This window comes from Centropristis striata, chromosome 13 (assembly GCF_030273125.1).
Source record: "Centropristis striata isolate RG_2023a ecotype Rhode Island chromosome 13, C.striata_1.0, whole genome shotgun sequence".
Classification (NCBI taxonomy): domain Eukaryota; kingdom Metazoa; phylum Chordata; class Actinopteri; order Perciformes; family Serranidae; genus Centropristis; species Centropristis striata.
The window spans coordinates 35,560,057-35,577,909 of record NC_081529.1 but is presented as its reverse complement, the minus strand read 5'-3'; the positions used below and the strand labels follow the sequence as shown (position 1 = coordinate 35,577,909).

Here is a 17,853-nt window from a genome sequence, read left to right as displayed (position 1 = left end):
AAGACAACCGCGAAACTATGGCGAAGATTATCGGAGCCAAAAAAACACTTTGGCAACAAGTTTGTGACGGTAAAATGGTTCTTTGTTCGCTGCTTCAGGATCTGGTGGGTTGAAATATGGTGTTAAATAACCATTAATCTGTTGTAGAGTATGAGGCGGAGCGGCCCAGTCCTCCCAGTGCTGAGACCAGAGACAGCAGCTCGGTGAGCACCCAGTGCTCCCAGTACAGCTCCAGGACTCACAACCCGGTCTTCTATGGACTCACCACAGCCAAGGTAGATTACATTTACAGGTACAGGGACATCTAAAAAAAAAAAAAATAGAATATCATGAAAAAGTTCAATATTTTTTGTCAATGATTTCAGAAAGTGAAACATATATTATGTAGACTCATTACACATAGAGTGAAATATTATATGTTTACATTTATATTATATAAATATTTTTTCTGAAGTCAAAGCCATGTTAATGCAGTAATTCATGCAAAAGGAGGCCTAACTCTTTTTGCCATTTTGTGTCTTGTTTTGGTCATCTTACGTCCTTTTTTTGGGAATTATATGTATTTCCTTGGTATTTTGTGTCTCTTTTGGTAATTTTATGTCTCTTTTTGGTCATTTTGTGTCTTTTTTGGTAATTTTACACCCTTTTTTGTTAATTTTATGCATTTCCTTGGTATTTTGTGTCTCTTTTGGTCATTTTGTGTCTTTTTTTTGTCATTTTGTGTCTTTTTTTGGTCATTTTACACCCCTTTTTGGTAATTTTATGTATTTTCTTGGTATTTTGTGTCTTTTGGTAACTTTGTCTCTTTTCGTTAATTTTGTGTCTTTTTTTGTCATTTTTGTGTCTTGTTTTGGTCATTTTATGTATTTTCTTGGTAACAAAGGACGATAAATCCATTTACACTAACTTCCATTACACTCATTTTATAGATTACAGTTACATCTAAAAAAAAGTTCAATGTTCTTTGTCAATGATTTCAGAAAGTGAAACTCATACATTATATAGATTCATTACACATAGAGTGAAATATTATATGTTTATATTTTATTATATTATATAAATATGTTTTCTGAAGTCGAAGCCATGTTAATGCAGTAGGCTAATTCATGCAAAAGGAGGCCTAACTCTTTGGTTATTTTTGTGTCTCTCTTTGTCATTTTATGCCCTTTTTTGGTAATTTTATGTATTTCCTTGGTATTTTGTGTCTCTTTGGGTAATGTTATGTATCTTTTTGGTCATTTTGTGTCATTTTTGTGTCTTTTATTTTGGTAATTTTACACCCTTTTGGTAATTTTATGTATTTTCTTGGTATTTTGTGTCTTTTGGTAACTTTATGTCTCTTTTTGGTCATTTTGTGTCTTTTTTTGTCATTTTTGTGTCTTCTTTTGGTCATTTTATGTATTTTCTTGGTAACAAAGGACGATAAATCCATTTACACTCAGTCATTTTATAGATTACAAGTACATCTCAAAAAAAGTTCAATATTCTTTGTCAATCATTTCAGAAAGTGAAACATATATTATATAGATTCATTACACATAGAGTGAAATATTATATGTTTATATTTATATTATATCAATATTTTTTCTGAAGTCAAAGCCATGTTAATGCAGTAATTCATGCAAAAGGAGGCCTAACTCTTTTGGTAATTTTGTGTTTTTTTTTTGTCATTTTGTGTCTTGTTTTGGTCATCTTACGTCCTTTTTTTGGGAATTGTATGTATTTCCTTGTTATTTTGTGTCTCTTTCGGTAACTTTATGTCTCTTTTTGGTCATTTCTGTCTCTTTTTTGTCATTTTGTGTCTTTTTGTGGTCATTTTACACCTTTTTTTGGTATTTTTATGTATTTCCTTGGTATTTTGTGTCTCTTTTTTTGGTAATTTTTGTGTCTTTCTTTGGTCATTTTACATCCTTTTTTTTGTCATTTTACGTCCTTTTTGGTCATTTTATGTATTTTCTTGGTATTTTGGGTCTTGTGTTGGTAATTCTATGTCTCTTTTTGGTGATTTTTGTGTCTTTTTGGTCATTTTATGTATTTTCTTGGTAACAAAGGGCGATAAATCCATTTACACTCATCACACTCATCAGTCATTTTATAGATTACAGGTACATCTCAAAAAATCAGAATATCATGAAAAAGTTCAATATTCTTTGTCAGTCATTTCAGAAAGTGAAACATATATTATGTAGATTCATTACACATAGAGTGAAATATTATATGTTTATATTTATATTATATCAATATTTTTTCTGAAGTCAAAGCCATGTTAATGCAGTAATTCATGCAAAAGGAGGCCTAACTCTTTTGGTAATTTTGTGTTTTTTTTTGTCATTTTGTGTCTTGTTTTGGTCATCTTACGTCCTTTTTTGGTAATTGTATGTATTTCCTTGTTATTTTGTGTCTTTTTTGGTAATTTTATGTCTCTTTTTGGTCATTTTGTATCTTTTTTGGTAATTTTACACCCTTTTTTGTTAATTTTATGTATTTTCTTGGTATTTTGTGTCTCTTTCGGTCATTTTATGTTTCTTTTTTGTCATTTTGTGTCTTTCTTTTGTCATTTTACACCCTTTTTTGGTCATTTTATGTATTTCCTTGGTCATTTTGTGTCTTTTTTTGTCATTTTTGTCTTTTTGGTCATTTTATGCCCCTTTTTTTGGTAATTTTATATATTTTCTTGGTATTTTGTGTCTCTTTTGGTAATTTTATGTCTCTTTTTGGTAATTTTACACCCTTTTTTTGGTAATTTTATGTATTTTCTTGATATTTTGTGTCTCTTTTGGTCATTTTGTGTCTTTCTTTGGTCATTTTATGTCCTTTTTGGTAATTGTATGTCCTTTTTCGGTAATTTTATGTATTTCCTTGGTATTTTGGGTCTCTTGGTAAACTTATGTCTCTTTTTGGTCATTTTATGTATTTACTTGGTAACAAAGGGCGATAAATCCATTTACACTCAGTCATTTTATAGATTACAGGTACATCTCAAAAAATCTGAATATCATGAAAAAGTTCAATATTTTTTGTCAATCATTCCAGAAAGTGAAACTCATACATTATATAGATATTTCACATAAAGTGAAATATTTCAAGCCTGTTTTTCTTGTAATTTTAATAATTCTGGCTTAGAGAGAATGAAAACACAAAACTCAGTGTCTCAAAAAATTAGAATATTACGTAAGATTAATTGAAAAAAAAGGATATTTTAAACACAAATGTCAGGCTTCTGAAAAGTAAATGTTCATAAACCACCACTATAAATGCTGATGATGGTTTTTCATCAGGTGTTTGTTGACGATGACCCTCTCAGAGACTTTGACCCTCTTGTCGGCCATCCTGCCCTCGCTGGATACTCTGTGTTGGACGCTCGTCCTTCAGGCCGGAAACGTCCATCAACATCTGAAACCACATCGGCTCCAAAACCCCCTGAAGGTGAGATGAGTAGAACTCGTCCTGCTGCTATTCATTTTATTTCTGTGTATTCATTCATTCTTGTGTTGCCAGGTCTTGTGACACGTTTCCTGGAGAGGAGAGTGTTTCCTGTGTTGTTGCCTGGACTGGAGGCTCTGCTGGCAGAAGCCCAGAAACATGGCTGCTTCCAGGTCTCAATGTCTCAATTTCTTGAGAAATTGATCTCTGTTGTCATTATACTATATAATATATATATTCCAATATTTTTATCGCAAAGTTAGAGCAAATTTTCAGTAGTTTATTTAAACCGTTTATTTAAGTGAACATAAATACTGTATAACAGGAGAACCTTTTTTAAAAATCAAGGCTCCATAAAGTGCACATTTAAATAAAAATATATCTTAAATAAAAATAGCCTATGAAATAAAATAGGCCAATCTTTTTCTGAAATAGATATATAGCATTTACAGTCAAAGTAAAAGGTCAAAAATATTAGACCACCTTGTTTTCTTCACTTTATTGTTCATTTTAATGCCTGGTTCAACTAAAGGTTCATTTGTTTTGACAAATATAATGATAACAACAAAAATATCTGATAAGAGTTTAATTTAAGAGCTGATATCTAGACATTTAACATGGTTTTATTGGTGATGATTTTGGTTATTATCAATAAAACCATGTTAAATGTCTAGATATCAGCTCTTAAATTAAACTCTTACCAGCTATTTTTGTTGTTATCATTATATTTGTCCAAATAAATGTTCCTTTAGTTGTACCAGACATTAAAATGAACAAGAATTTGAAGAAAAAGGGTGATCTAATATTTTTTTCCATGACTGTATATATAAAGAAAGACTTTTTTTTAACTATATCGACATATGCGATATGGTCTTATTCCATATCCCATTTAAAAATATATCGATATACCTTTCATATATATATATATATATATATATATATATTATACTATTATAACATTTGAAAACAAAAATTAAATTTACAAGTTTACAAATTTCAAGAAAATTACGGCAGGAAAATGCTAACACATTACTGCATCATCAATAATAATTGAATAATATATGTATATATATATATATACATCAACAGGGGCCAAATGTTTACAATTTGCCGATACTCTTCTGTGCCTTGTGATTGTGATTTCAGATGACTTGTACTTGGAGTATTTCTACATAGTTCTGTTGTTGCTTTTACTGATGTAATGAGTGTTTTAGTGCTGCTGAATAGTGATTCTGCATGATGCTTGGGACTGAATGTTGTCTTTTGTGTTGCAGAGGAAAAAAACAGCCTTTAATCCGTGTGACTTCCTGGCTGAGTGGCTCTACAAGTAACAACCCAGACACACAGCTCTCTCTCCACTTAAAACACTCATTCACCCCAGCAATGTCTTCAAATGCTATAATTTAAGCGATGTGTTTAAAAAAAAATAGTTTGTGTGTCATGTTTCTTTTTTTTCCCCTGCAGCCACAACCCTCGCAGACGAGAACAGGTCCCAGTCAAGCTCAGTGACATCCCTTTTGTCAAGAACTGGTTCAGCTTGCAGTGAGTGTCTCTCCAACCTGTTACTGTCAATCAGGTCACAACTGTAACCTGTTAATTGAGTGTGCTTGAAAAAGCACAATATATACTTTTCACCGGGGTTAATCCTAGATTTTATTCTTCCGTTTCTGCTGTGTTTTTTTTTTGGTCTCACATACACTAAAAAGGTATCAAATCAACCGGCTCGCCCATGACAAGTGTGCTGTGATTTTTCTAAGGGTTTCGACAAACGGTTTTCAAATTATTCGGCAAAAACACGACAAAAAATCCCCCCAATGTTACCCTATGGAGAGGCTAGAGTGGATGACATCATCGCTAGAGTGCAGAGGGAGAGAAAAATTGTCAAAAATAAATTTAGAAACTGTGCTGGAGGCCGCAAATGCCACTCTACAGAAATAATTTATAGATATAAACGTAGTTAAATGTGTCTTCTCCCTCTCATTGGTGTGGTAAAGCTGTCAGAGTTCTAGTTTGGGCGTAGGACGCAAAGATGCGCACTTTTGTTAGTAAAAAACAAAACAAATCCAAGCTCAAAATAGGAAAATTTCACCAAAATCACTTAATTCTGTCTCTAAACCATCGTTGGGTTTTCACATTTCTGACGGTCTGATAAAAAAACAACAACCCAGTGATCAAAAATTCCATCAAGAAAAATAAAAAAATCTTTTAACTAGTAAAAAACACCATAAAAGTCCAAATTAACAAGTTTTAAGTCGTAGCAGATGTTTAAAAAGTGTGTGACGAATCATTTCATCTCCTGAATCAACTGAAAACGATCTTTGTTCCCCAATAAAACGACATTGAATTCTTTGTTAGAGTCTGACAGCATCCAGTCAAACCAACATAACAAGTAAATAATCACTCATTGACTCCTACGGGGCATTTAGAGTGGGCGTAGGACGCACAGATGATCCATCAACACCACCCACAGCCTCATAGACCTCCATGGGAAAAAGGAGGGAAAATTTCTGGAGGAAAAGCAGAGCTACCCGTTTCTTCTGATCACTTTAAAAAACAATTTCTTCATTTTTCTTCACAAAACACATATGTAGACGTTCAGGAAGAACTGAGGATGCTCAAAGAGAAGTCAGATCAATGATAGGAGCTACGGATTGGACTAAAATGCTTTCTGTTGGAGGGGAACTTGAGGTGACTCTCCCTCCTGTCTTTTCTCTCGTCACGTCTCTTTGTTTCTCTCTCTCCTCCAGTCCCAGACCTCCCATCCCTCTGTTTCTGCTGCTCAGTGAGGACCAGGCTGCTCTGCTCATCCAGGCTTTCTGGAGAGGATACAAGGTAAACTGGACATGACTAAATGAAAGAATACTAAAGAATGGGGACAAGTAGTGCAGAGAAATGCATATAAAACAATCACACATCCAATTATGTTACAGAAGCTGATTATCATAAACTTAATTCTTAATGTCCTTTAGAATTTCACACAGTCTTAAATGCAGAAGTTTGGTGGACACAATTAATGTATGAAGTTAAAAAAAAGCAGCAAATAGGGCGAGTCAGTATGAACACATAAGAATTTGCATGTTTACAAAAACAAATGCAAAGATGGAAAACAATCAAACGAGCTAATTTGTGGAATAATTTTCAAAAGGAAACGAAAACGTGTCATACACAAGTTATGAAGCAACTTAAATGTTGTTTTCTCAATGTCTTTCCTATTAAAACCAGTGTGTATTGTGTGTATTTCTGGATGTGTTTACTACATGATCAGACTTTACCTGTATTGAATTGAACCATTTTCCTCCATTGACCTTTAGGTAAACATTGATGTTATCAGACCATTGGTGAATAAATGTTACCAAAAGAAAAAGTACAAAAACAAATCCCAGTTTGCATTATTCACTTTATCTCTTTGTCTTTTGAGAGTTTGGAGACAAAAATGCCAATAATTCTCAACTGTGTTCATATCTCTGACAAAAGAAACAAGAGTTCAGATTTATACATTAAGGAAAGAAGGAAACACAAAGTCTAAGCAATAAAAACCCAAAGAGCTGATAATTAGAGTCAACATGTGTTCTAATAAGTCACTCTTTATACAATAATCAGCTTTATTTTGTTGCAAACTATAGCCATGAAACTATGATCAAACTCTGTACAAATTTGATCTTGCTTCCAAACTTTTGGCCTGTAGTGTACATATAGTACAAACAGTACTAATTATTGCAGTTCCACATCACATTAAATTAGATATTACAGAGATATGAACAACCGAAATTATGTTTTGTGACAGAATTCTGCAGCAGTGTGGCATCTTAAAGGAAAACACAGAAAAGTTTGAATGATTCTAAATGTTAAACCTGTTTGTGAATAGACTTTTACTTTTTTAAACTTTAAAAAACACCCGTAGGAATACTGTGCATGGATCTGTGACCAAGCATGTTTGTATAGTTATTTATAATGAAGACTTATAATGAACTAATGCTTGCTATGATCTTTTTTTTGTACAAATTTGATCTTGCTTCCAAATTTTGTGTCTTTTTTAATAATTTTGTGTCTTTTTTTGGTAAAACTTTTTTTCTTTTTTTGGTAATTTTGTTTCTTTTTTAAGTAATTTAGTTTTTTCTGTCATTTTGTGTCTTTTTTTGGTCATTTTGTGTCTTTTTTTGTAATTTTGTGTCTTTTTTTGTAATTTTGTGTCTTTTTTGTAATTTTTTGTCTTTTTTTAATAATTCTGTGTCTTTTTAGTACTTTCGTGTCTTTTTTTAAACTCTTTTTGTCTTTTTTGGCAATTCTGTGCATTTTTTTGTCATTTTGTGTCTTTTTTAAAAAGTAATTTAGTGTTTTTTTTTAGTAATTTTGTGTCTTTTTTTGGTCATTTTGATACTGCCTCCCCCAGGTAATTAGAGTTTGAGACCCCTGAACTAGATGTTCTCCTCATTTTACCTCTTATATGCAACTTGTGTCCACATCTGCTACATTTTGTTGTGTTTCTTTGGGTTCAAAATGTTGATACAGTCAGTCAAAGTGAAAAAATAATAATCAGGTCATAAAGGTGAGGTTGTGCTGATAAAAATTGTGGCCCTCGTGACGATATTTTGTGGCCCCCACCTTGATATGAAAGTTTAATGTGAGTTTTATATGAATGGAACTTTACCGTGTTGTGTGTGGAAGGTCCCTTTAATTACCTTTTTTTAGTAATTTTGTGTCTTTTTTTGGCAATTTTGTGTCTTTTATGGTAATTTTGTGTCTTTTTTAATAATTTTGTGATTTTTTTAAATAATATTGTGTCTTTTTAAATATTTTTTTGTCTTTTTTGGCAATTCTGTGTATTTTTTTTTTTCATTTTGTGTCTTTTTTAAAAAGTAATTTAGTGTTTTTTTTTAGTAATTTTGTGTCTTTTTTTGGTCATTTTGATACTGCCTCCCCCAGGTAATTAGAGTTTGAGACCCCTGAACTAGATGTTCTCCTCATTTTACCTCTTATATGCAACTTTTGTCCACATTTGCTACATTTTCTTGTGTTTTTTTGGGTTCAAAATGTTGATACAGTCAGTCAAAGTGAAAAAATAATAATCAGGTCATAAAGGTGAGGTTGTGCTGATAAAAAAAGACACCGGCATGACGTGGTGAACATTGTTTTAAGTGTTATATACAGGCAAATTTGATCTTGCTTCCAGACTTTTGTCCTGTAGTGTAACTTTGGCTGAACCTGTCAACTCTGAGACTTTTCAGCTTGATTTAAGAAGCTACAAAGTGTTAATTTTGAAGGGATTTTGAAGTCAAAAGCTTAAAGGAACCCTGCAACCACCACACACACACCACAGCCAGCCTGCCCGCTGCCTGTGTGTGTGTGTGTGTGTGTGTGTGTTATCCTAACAAACAATAGGCGTCCTCCTGCGTGTGCGGCGGCCCACAGTGTGATCTGGTTGTATAATCCGGTCCTGATGAAAAGCCCCTCTTCCACAGGGACTGCAGTTTCATTCAGCTTGATTATGTCATCAGTGATGAGGGGATTTAATCCTTCCTGTGTGGGCGTTTGCTCTGAAGAACGCTGTGCTGTGATATAAATAGACACCAACAGACACTTCCAGAGGCAAACACAGCCACTTTCTCCACACTCACACAAATGAACTCAGTGTTAGAACAGCAGGGGTCATGCTGTTTATCTGTCTTAACCCTCCGGAGTCAATAATCACGCCAATATTATCAAATCATATGACTTCTTCATGACGTCATGGTGTAGAAACCAAGCAGTGTTTCCGTCAACTTCCCTCTAAAATACTGGATTAAAATCATGATGATAGTCAAGTGAAACCAGACATAAGGTCAAATATATTTAGTATAAAAATATAGAACTAGAGCATGGGTCTCAAATTCGCGGCCCGCGGGCCAATTGTGTCCCTCAGGACGATATTTTGTGGCCCCCACCTTGATATGAAAGTTGAATGTGAGTTTTATATGAATGACACTTTACCGTGTTGTGTGTGGAAGGTCCCTTTAATTACTTTTTTTTTAGTAATTTTCTCTCTTTTTTTAGTAATTTTCTGTCTTTTTAAATAATTTTCTGTCTTTTTAGTAATTTTCTGTCTTTTTAAATAATTTTCTGTCTTTTTAATAATTTTCTGTCTTTTTTAATAATTTTGTGTCTTTTTTTATAATTTTGTGTCTTTTTTGGTAATTCTTTGTCTTTTTTTGGTAATTTTGTTTCTTTTTTAAGTAATTTAGTTTTTTTTCTGTCATTTTGTGTCTTTTTAAAAAAAAAATAACTTTGTGTCTATTTTGATAATTCTGTGTATTTTTTGGTCATTTTGTGTTTAAAAAAAAAGTAATTTAGTGTTTTTTCATTCATTTTGTCTTTTTTTTTAGTAATTTTGTGTCTTTTTTGGTCATTTTGATACTTCCTCCCCCAGGTAATTAGAGTTTGAGACCCCTGAACTAGATGTTCTCCTCATTTTACTTCTTATATGCAACTTATGTCCACATTTGCTACATTTTCTTGTGTTTCTTTGGGTTCAAAATGTTGATACAGTCAGTCAAAGTGAAAAAATAATAATCAGGTCATAAAGGTGAGGTTGTGCTGATAAAAAAAAAGATACCGACATGACGTGGTGAACATTGTTTTAAATGTTATATACAGGCAGAATGAAAAGGATTCAAAAAATAGCTCCAGAGAATTAACACTCGTGTTATTTTTTAATTTCTTCTCTTTCGTGCTTGTGGGAGGATCCAACAGCTTCACTGTTCCTGATCAAACCGTTGAGACGAAAAGACGCCAGCTGTGCTGTCATGCACAATCACATTCTGTCTGAATGATCTTTGCATGGAGCTGAATTTGTGGTTTTGTGCATGAAAAGATGCATTGACTGTGTGTGTGTGTGCATGCAGCCATGTTTAGGCTCCTTGTGCACCAGCAGGGGGCAACACTTCCTCTTTTTTCCCTCTTTTCTTTCCTGTAACCACACATTTTTGTCCCTGTCCTCTGCTGCCATGGGGGGGCAGCAGTGAGCCGGCTGCCTGTCACTCCTCACTTTGTTTACCCTGAACTAAGAGCGCTCAGCAGGGCCGCTGATAGCACTGCAGCCCTGCAGCCCCGAGGGGTTTACAGCAAGACAGACAGCCACAAAGAGACAGCAGTGAGAGAATGGGAGGATATATCTGGAAGGATGAAGCTCAGGCTACGTCAGGAACATTTTGGGATGCATGGATGGATGGATGACAAAAGGGAGGAGAGGGAAAAGATGATGCTGCAGAGTGGATTTGGATCAGGAGAGGGCCATGCATGGTGGAGGGAGATGCAGCTTTAGCAACATCTGTAACGGCTGAGAATAGGGAGGGAAGGAGAACAGGGTCCGAACTGGAGGCTTGGCAGCTCATGACTTATTCAGGGTGCAGGGTGGAGATATTTTGGGTGGTGTGTCTCGGCTGCTGTTACCTCGGCTACAGAAAACAGCAGTTAACAGCTCAGTGGGCAGCAGAGCAGAGACACAAACAGTCGTCCGTTAACACTGAAGCTCTGGAAGATATTATTAGTTTGTGTGTGTAACGGTTCTGGACCGGTCCAGATGGGGGGCCGGGCTGACACCGGACTAGATCACTAATGAGATCTAGTCTGGAGAACACCTATTCATTTTTCCGTAGAGGACGCGTGGTTTAATAAATAAATAAATAAAATTAAATATAAATAATAAATAAATAAATGAATAAAATGAAATTAAATATAAAAATAAATAAATAAATGGATAAATAAAATGAAATTAAATATAAATAATAACTTAAGAAAATAAATAAGTAAATAAATAAATGAAATGTAGATAATAAATAAATGAAATGAAAAATAAATAAATAAATTAAATGAAATATAGATAATAAATAAATAAGTAAAATGAAATGAAATGAAATATGAATAATAAATTAATAAATAAATGAAATATAAATAATAAATAAAATAAATTATAAATAATGAATAAATAAATAAATAAAATGAAATATAAATAATAAATTAATAAAATGAAATATAAATAATAAATAAATAAATAGATAAATAAAATGAAATTAAATATAAATAATAACTAAATAAATAAATAAGTAAATAAATAAATGAAATGTAGATAATAAATAAATGAAATGAAAAATAAATAAATAAATGAAATGAAATATAGATAATAAATAAATAAATAAATAAGTAAAATGAAATTAAATATGAATAATAAATTAATAAATAAATAAATGAAATATAAATAATAAATAAATAAAATGAATTATAAATAATGAATAAATAAAAAAAATGAATTATAAATAATAAATAAATAAATAAATAAAGGCAGCAATAAAAGTAAAGTGAGAAAAAAAAAGAAAAAGGGGTCTCAGTCTCAGTCCCCCCCAGCTGTCGTATCGAAGTAAAATTAGAAATTATACAAATACACAAGACAGTAACAGGGTGGATGACGTTAAGTCTAATCTGCTTATCTGTCCATAATACCACATTAAGACACAAAGACTTTAACAACACTATTTAAAAATGGTTTGACATTTTGGAGATTTCTGCAAGAATAGCATTTTTCAGCAACTGTGTGGTGAGCCCTTTTGTTTTGGTGAGCCCTTTTGGTTTGGAGACTGCTCTGAAGCCTTATTGCCAATATAAATAAGACAGCCATACAACCTCTGGATGCTCCCGGTCTGTTGTTTGTGGTTGTAAAGTTTCACGAGTCTGTGATTATCCGAGAAGTCGCAGCAGGTCATTTTAGACAACTTGAGGACGCACATCATCACACATGAATGAAGTCGTGCTCAGCTTTCCAGTGAGAGCCACGTTCTGCAGTTTAAGACTGTGTAGTGATCCCAGTATGCAGAAATATTCAGATACAGTAGGAACATTTGTTCTGCTGGAGAAGAACTTCATGGGATTAACATAAAGTGGACATGTCTGTAAAGTAGAGACTCGTTGGTATCCATAGAACCCATTTTTATTCAGATATCTTGAGCTGGGATGTAAAATACCCCTTTGATTGACATTTGGGGGCATTTGGTTGGACCGAAATGTTTTTGTGTACATTTTCTTTTTACGTTAATGACGTAATGACAAAACCGTCAAATAAACATTAAGTGATCATCACACTATCGTGTCATTAAGTGAAAATACAGTGAAAGGGTCAAAGTTATGAGACCAAACCACTAAACGTCCTCTTTTCTATCTAAATAACTTTATTGACACGTTGCCGTGGATACGCATTGCTCTGCTTCTCTCCTGATGACGGCTCGCCTTGTTAGTGACCTGTCAATCAAAGGTAGCCCCGCCCCAAATCATGCGATTCTTTATCTTCTATTTTCTTCTAAATGGGGCCATTATTTACACTATTAACATCAGATTGTCTTGAAGAAGATTTTTACTAGTGATTGAGACCATAGTGTTGTCCTGAAAAACATTTCTGAGGGAATAAATCAAGTGATAAGTTTTCTCATTTTGCATTGAAATGAATGGACTAAAATGCTTTTGCAGCCACATTTAGCGCCCCCTGCTGGAGTTCTCAGTAGAATGCAGCTTAAGGCACTTCCTGGTTGCCTCCCTGCTCAGACCAGGAGGTTACCGCCTGGTCTGTACTCGTGTGAATGTGTTTGTACTGTGTTTTTTTTCTTTAAGTAGCATGTGCATGGCATTAGAAGCATATCTATTGTTCAACGTCTGAGCAGGATTATCTTCACGTGGCTCCAACATGTCGTACAGACGCTTGGTGTCACTTTGTAAAGGCGTAATCATCCACAAACTACATTTGTTTGCTAGTTTTTCCATGTTCTGTACGTCGTGTACAGTACACATCGTCTCTCATTATTAATGCATCCCCACAACACTCTAATGTAGAGAGTATCATGGTTCTAAGATTTAATATCTAAGTAAACAATATCCGGCTATATTTCCCCATAATCTGTCCTAATTGTTAAGTACTTGAGAATATTTTTGAGAGTTTATAATAGGAGTATAATAGGATTATGGGATTTTGCTGTGGGAAAAAAAACTGAAACTCCATTTGACTCAATGATGAGGATGAGGTTTTTTTTGACTGCTTCTTGAATACTTCACAAATAATGTAACATATACAAACCAAATCAGCTGTATTCAAACTCTACCCTCTATATCTATCTTTATCAATATTCATTGTTGTCTTCACCCCCTCTCCTCTCTTTCCCCCCTCACTCTTATACACTCTGCTGTTATATAACCTGCCTGACGCAGCGCTGACTGCAAAGGGTGTGTGTGTGTGTGCGTTAGTGTGTGTGTGTGTGTGTGTGTGTGTGTGTGTGTGTGTGTGAGACAGACAGACAGACAGACTGAGGGGCAGGAAGCAGGGACGGGAGTATTTTTGTAGCTTGGGTTTTATCCCTCCATTATTAATCTCTTTCATCAAAACATATTGAGGAGTGAAGAAGAGCAGCGGTAGGGATAGTGTACCTACACACACACACACACACACACACACACACACTCTAACTCACATCTATGACCTAGACAATGCGCTTGTCTCTTGTTTTTCTCACGTACAACTACGAAGAGCTGCTGGGTCTAAACATATTACATAATCGTCTTTACACTGTGTGCCTTAGCACAACTCTAATCCATTCATCCATGCCTGCTACTGTAATGCACACATATGTACACACACACACACACACACACACACACACACACACACACACACATTCTTGTACTTCTATCTTTGTGAGGACCCACATTGGAACAGTGAATTCCCTTGCAAGGTTATAATAGTTTTGGATTTTTCATTAGTTTTAGTTTTAATTTTGTTGTGAATTTTTTGTTTTCAAATTCAGTTAGTTTTAATGATTTTGCTAGTTTTAGTTTAGTATTTTTTTTTTTAAATGCTTTAGTTTTAGTTAATTTTTTTTATTAGTTGTAGTTTTTTGTAATGGGGTATTTGTTGGGTGGGAGATTAAAAGAGGTCACAGTAAATTTTGCCTTTATTTCCTTTGTCTGATCCATCTTCATTATGTATGAAAAAAGTTGACAAAGACGAAAATGAAGGACATTTTCACTATAATTTTAGTTAGTTTTGCAACCACACAATACAGTTTCAGTTAATTATCATTATCATGTAACCTTTAACCCCTAAAACAAAGTCTGAAATCTAAAAAAGCCTTTAAAGAAGTGAGGACCGGACAAAATGTCCTCACTTTGCAAAAATGTTCTCACTCTGTTGGTTAAAGATGTGTTCCGGTCCTCACTATGTAGGAAGTACAAGAACACACACACACACACACACACACACACACTCTCTCTCTCTATCACTAAGACTTCTCAGCTCTCTCCAGGCTGCTCAGCTGACTTGGAGTAATGTGGCTGCTGTGTAATAAAAAGGCATTAACTTTAAGCTGTCACTATTTAGAGTCTGTGGTCAGGTGGAGAAGCAGCTTTTATCACAGTCATTACTGCTTATTAAACGTGTGGTTGGCCTTTTCAAAGCAGAGCAGCACAGCCCTGTCTGACCTCACACGGCATGCTACATTTAGCCTAAAGTCAAACTTGGTTGAGACAAGATTTGTTTTCTTGTTTCAGTCCCATGATCTAATAGTCGTGTTTCCACTACGGGGGAAAGTGTCCACTGGGAGAGTCTCAGGCCACGCCCTCTCTAAAGTCCACTCACTCTGCGTGTTTCAACTACAAGTTAGCCCCCAGAGGGATTTAGAGACTCTGGTGGTGTGCACAACGTCAGCAGCTAAAAGCAGCATGACTAACTATGTACAGCGTCTCCGCTGATCATAAACATAGTGATGGTGAATTAACCGGCATCACTAACTGTGCACAGAGTGTCTGGTGCTTGTTGTAAACAAACAGAGATCGCTAAGTGAACACCTCCTGCAGCAGCAGCACATACACACTGTACTGCTACAGAGCTAACTGTTAGCCTGTTAGCACATACACACTGTACTGCTACAGAGCTAACTGTTAGCCTGTTAGCACATACACACTGTACTGCTACAGAGCTAACTGTTAGCCTGTTGGCACATACACACTGTACTGCTACAGAGCTAGCTGTTAGCCTGTTAGCACATACACACTGTACTGCTACAGAGCTAACTGTTAGCCTGTTAGCACATACACACTGTACTGCTACAGAGCTAACTGTTAGCCTGTTAGCACATACACACTGTACTGCTACAGAGCTAACTGTTAGCCTGTTAGCACATACACACTGTACTGCTACAGAGCTAACTGTAGCTAACCGGCGATAACGGCAGCTCTTCTTAACGAGCCGCTAACGAGCCGACGAGTCGTTAAGAAGAGTAAGAAGGAGTCTCTGGATTTGTCTCCAGACGCTTTCTTGAAAAATAGTCGCTAAGGGGGTCTGAAAAGTCGCTAAATTTAGCAACAGAGTCGCTTAGTTGGCAACACTGCTTTGCCGGCTTTCACAAATGGCGCGTCACATCCAGGAGAAAAAAGACCCTGCTCTTCTACAGGGACTAAAAAAGTCCAGATAAAAGCCCGCTCCGGTCGGTTCGTATTCGAATTAGGGGCGTTTCGGCAAGTGAGTCCCGCCTCATTCTGGGTATTGCCCGGTAGTGGAAACAGCCCTAATGGCTCATGATGCCAAAAAAGTTAAACTTCCTTGCATAACAAATACAGAAATCTTGGCTCTTCCACTGTTCTTCCGATCTATTGGGCCCTAGTTAGTGCTTTGGTGCTTGGGAACGAAAGACTTCTGCCAGTCGAGCCGGCTACTTCCAGTTTAGCTTCCCGCTAATTCCAATGTGAATAAATCATTTGAATGATAACGGGTCTTCCGGACTTTCAAAATGTTATCAGACCGAATGGATTCAAAGTCTGATAGTGAAACGAGTCATTTCGAGAAAAAAAAAAAGATCTGCTGATTTCCAGATGTTTCTTTCACAATGTTAATGGTACGCGGAAAATCTTTCTGGGCCCAATCGCATCATGTGACGCATCCGGAAATCGTAATCCCACCGTTTCACCACTATGTCAAATCGACATCAACACCAGGCCTTCTGACCTGCAGGCAGAGAGAGAGGGCGCTGTGGGCTAAGTGCTCACTAGGTGCTTTTTAAAATTATATGTTTATTATTATTATTTAATTATAATTTGGTAATTAATTGTAAGTAAAATAATTGTTGTTACAGTCCCGACATGCTAAGGAAAGTCTTCTAGAGCGATCAGACAGTTACTGTTGAAATGTAGGACACTGAGGACGGAGTCTATTCCACATGACATGAACTAATAGAGCTGTTGGAAAGACTCTCTGTCAAACACACACACACACATACACATGCACGCACACACACACACACACACACATTCTTGTACTTCTATCTTTGTGAGGACCCTCATTGGAACAGTGAATTCCCTTGCAAGGTTATAATAGTTTTGATTTTTCATTCGTTTTAGTTTTAATTTCGTTGTGAATTTCTGTTTTCAAATTCAGTTAGTTTTAATGAGTTTTTAGAGTGAGTTTGCTAGTTTTAGTTTACTTTTTTTTTTTTTAAATGCCTTAGTTTTAGTTTATTTTTTATTAGTTTTATTTTTTTTGTAATGGGGTATTTGTTGGGTGGGAGATTAAACGAGGTCACAGTAAATTTTGCCTTTATTTCCTTTGCCTTATCCATCTTCATTATGTATGAAAAAAGTTGACATTTTCACTATAATTCTAGTTAGTTTTGTAACCACACAATACAGTTTCAGTTAATCATCATTATCATGTAACCTTTAACCCTTAAAACAAAGTCTGAAATCTAAAAAAAAAGCCTATAAAGAAGTGAGGACCGGCCGAAATGTCCTCACTTTGCAACAATGTCCTCACACTGTTGGTTAAAAACGTATTCCGGTCCTCACTTTGTAGGAAATACAAGAACACACACACACACACACACACACACACACACACACCCAGTGAGCTGTAGAGTCAACAGCATAACTAGGTCTGTGATTCCAGCTGAATGATCCGAGGCCAGTGATAGATGAATGGGTTGATGACGTCCAGGCTTTAGTCAGTGACGGGACACGTGTAGTCACGTTCATGCAGAAAATTCTCAATCAGGACGTCCAGTAGCCGGTGGCTCTGTTTGTCCTCACCTCCCCCTTCCACTAGGGTTGTAAGGGCCACAGCATGAAATGTCTCCTCAGTAGTCCTATAATAACCATCAGCACATGAGATATAGGAAGTGTTTTCACTCTACGTGTTCTTACAAAGGACTACAAGTTCACAGTAGAGCTGCAACAATTATCCAATTAATCGAACAATAATAGATTATTAAATTAATCGTCAACTATTTTGATAATCGTACAATTGGTTTGAGCAGTTTTTTAACCCTCTAGAGTCCATGAAATCACTTGCATATGACTTCTTCATGATGTGAAGATATAAAAATGATGTGACATGGAGCCTTCAGCCATCAGCTTCCCTCTAAAGTTCTGGCT

General features: G+C 35.3%; 1 protein-coding gene across 1 annotated transcript in view; it reads left to right on the top strand.

The window, feature by feature from the left end:
- The window catches only part of iqck (IQ motif containing K), a 31,783-nt gene continuing 13,930 nt past the window's right edge, over window positions 1-17,853 (top strand). The window contains exons 1-7 of the mRNA XM_059347157.1: window positions 1-69; window positions 148-275; window positions 3,279-3,426; window positions 3,499-3,596; window positions 4,698-4,750; window positions 4,888-4,965; window positions 6,171-6,255. Of these exons, the coding sequence (XP_059203140.1) occupies window positions 18-69; window positions 148-275; window positions 3,279-3,426; window positions 3,499-3,596; window positions 4,698-4,750; window positions 4,888-4,965; window positions 6,171-6,255 (642 nt within the window). The 5' untranslated portion in view covers window positions 1-17. The remainder of the gene's footprint in view (window positions 70-147; window positions 276-3,278; window positions 3,427-3,498; window positions 3,597-4,697; window positions 4,751-4,887; window positions 4,966-6,170; window positions 6,256-17,853) is intronic.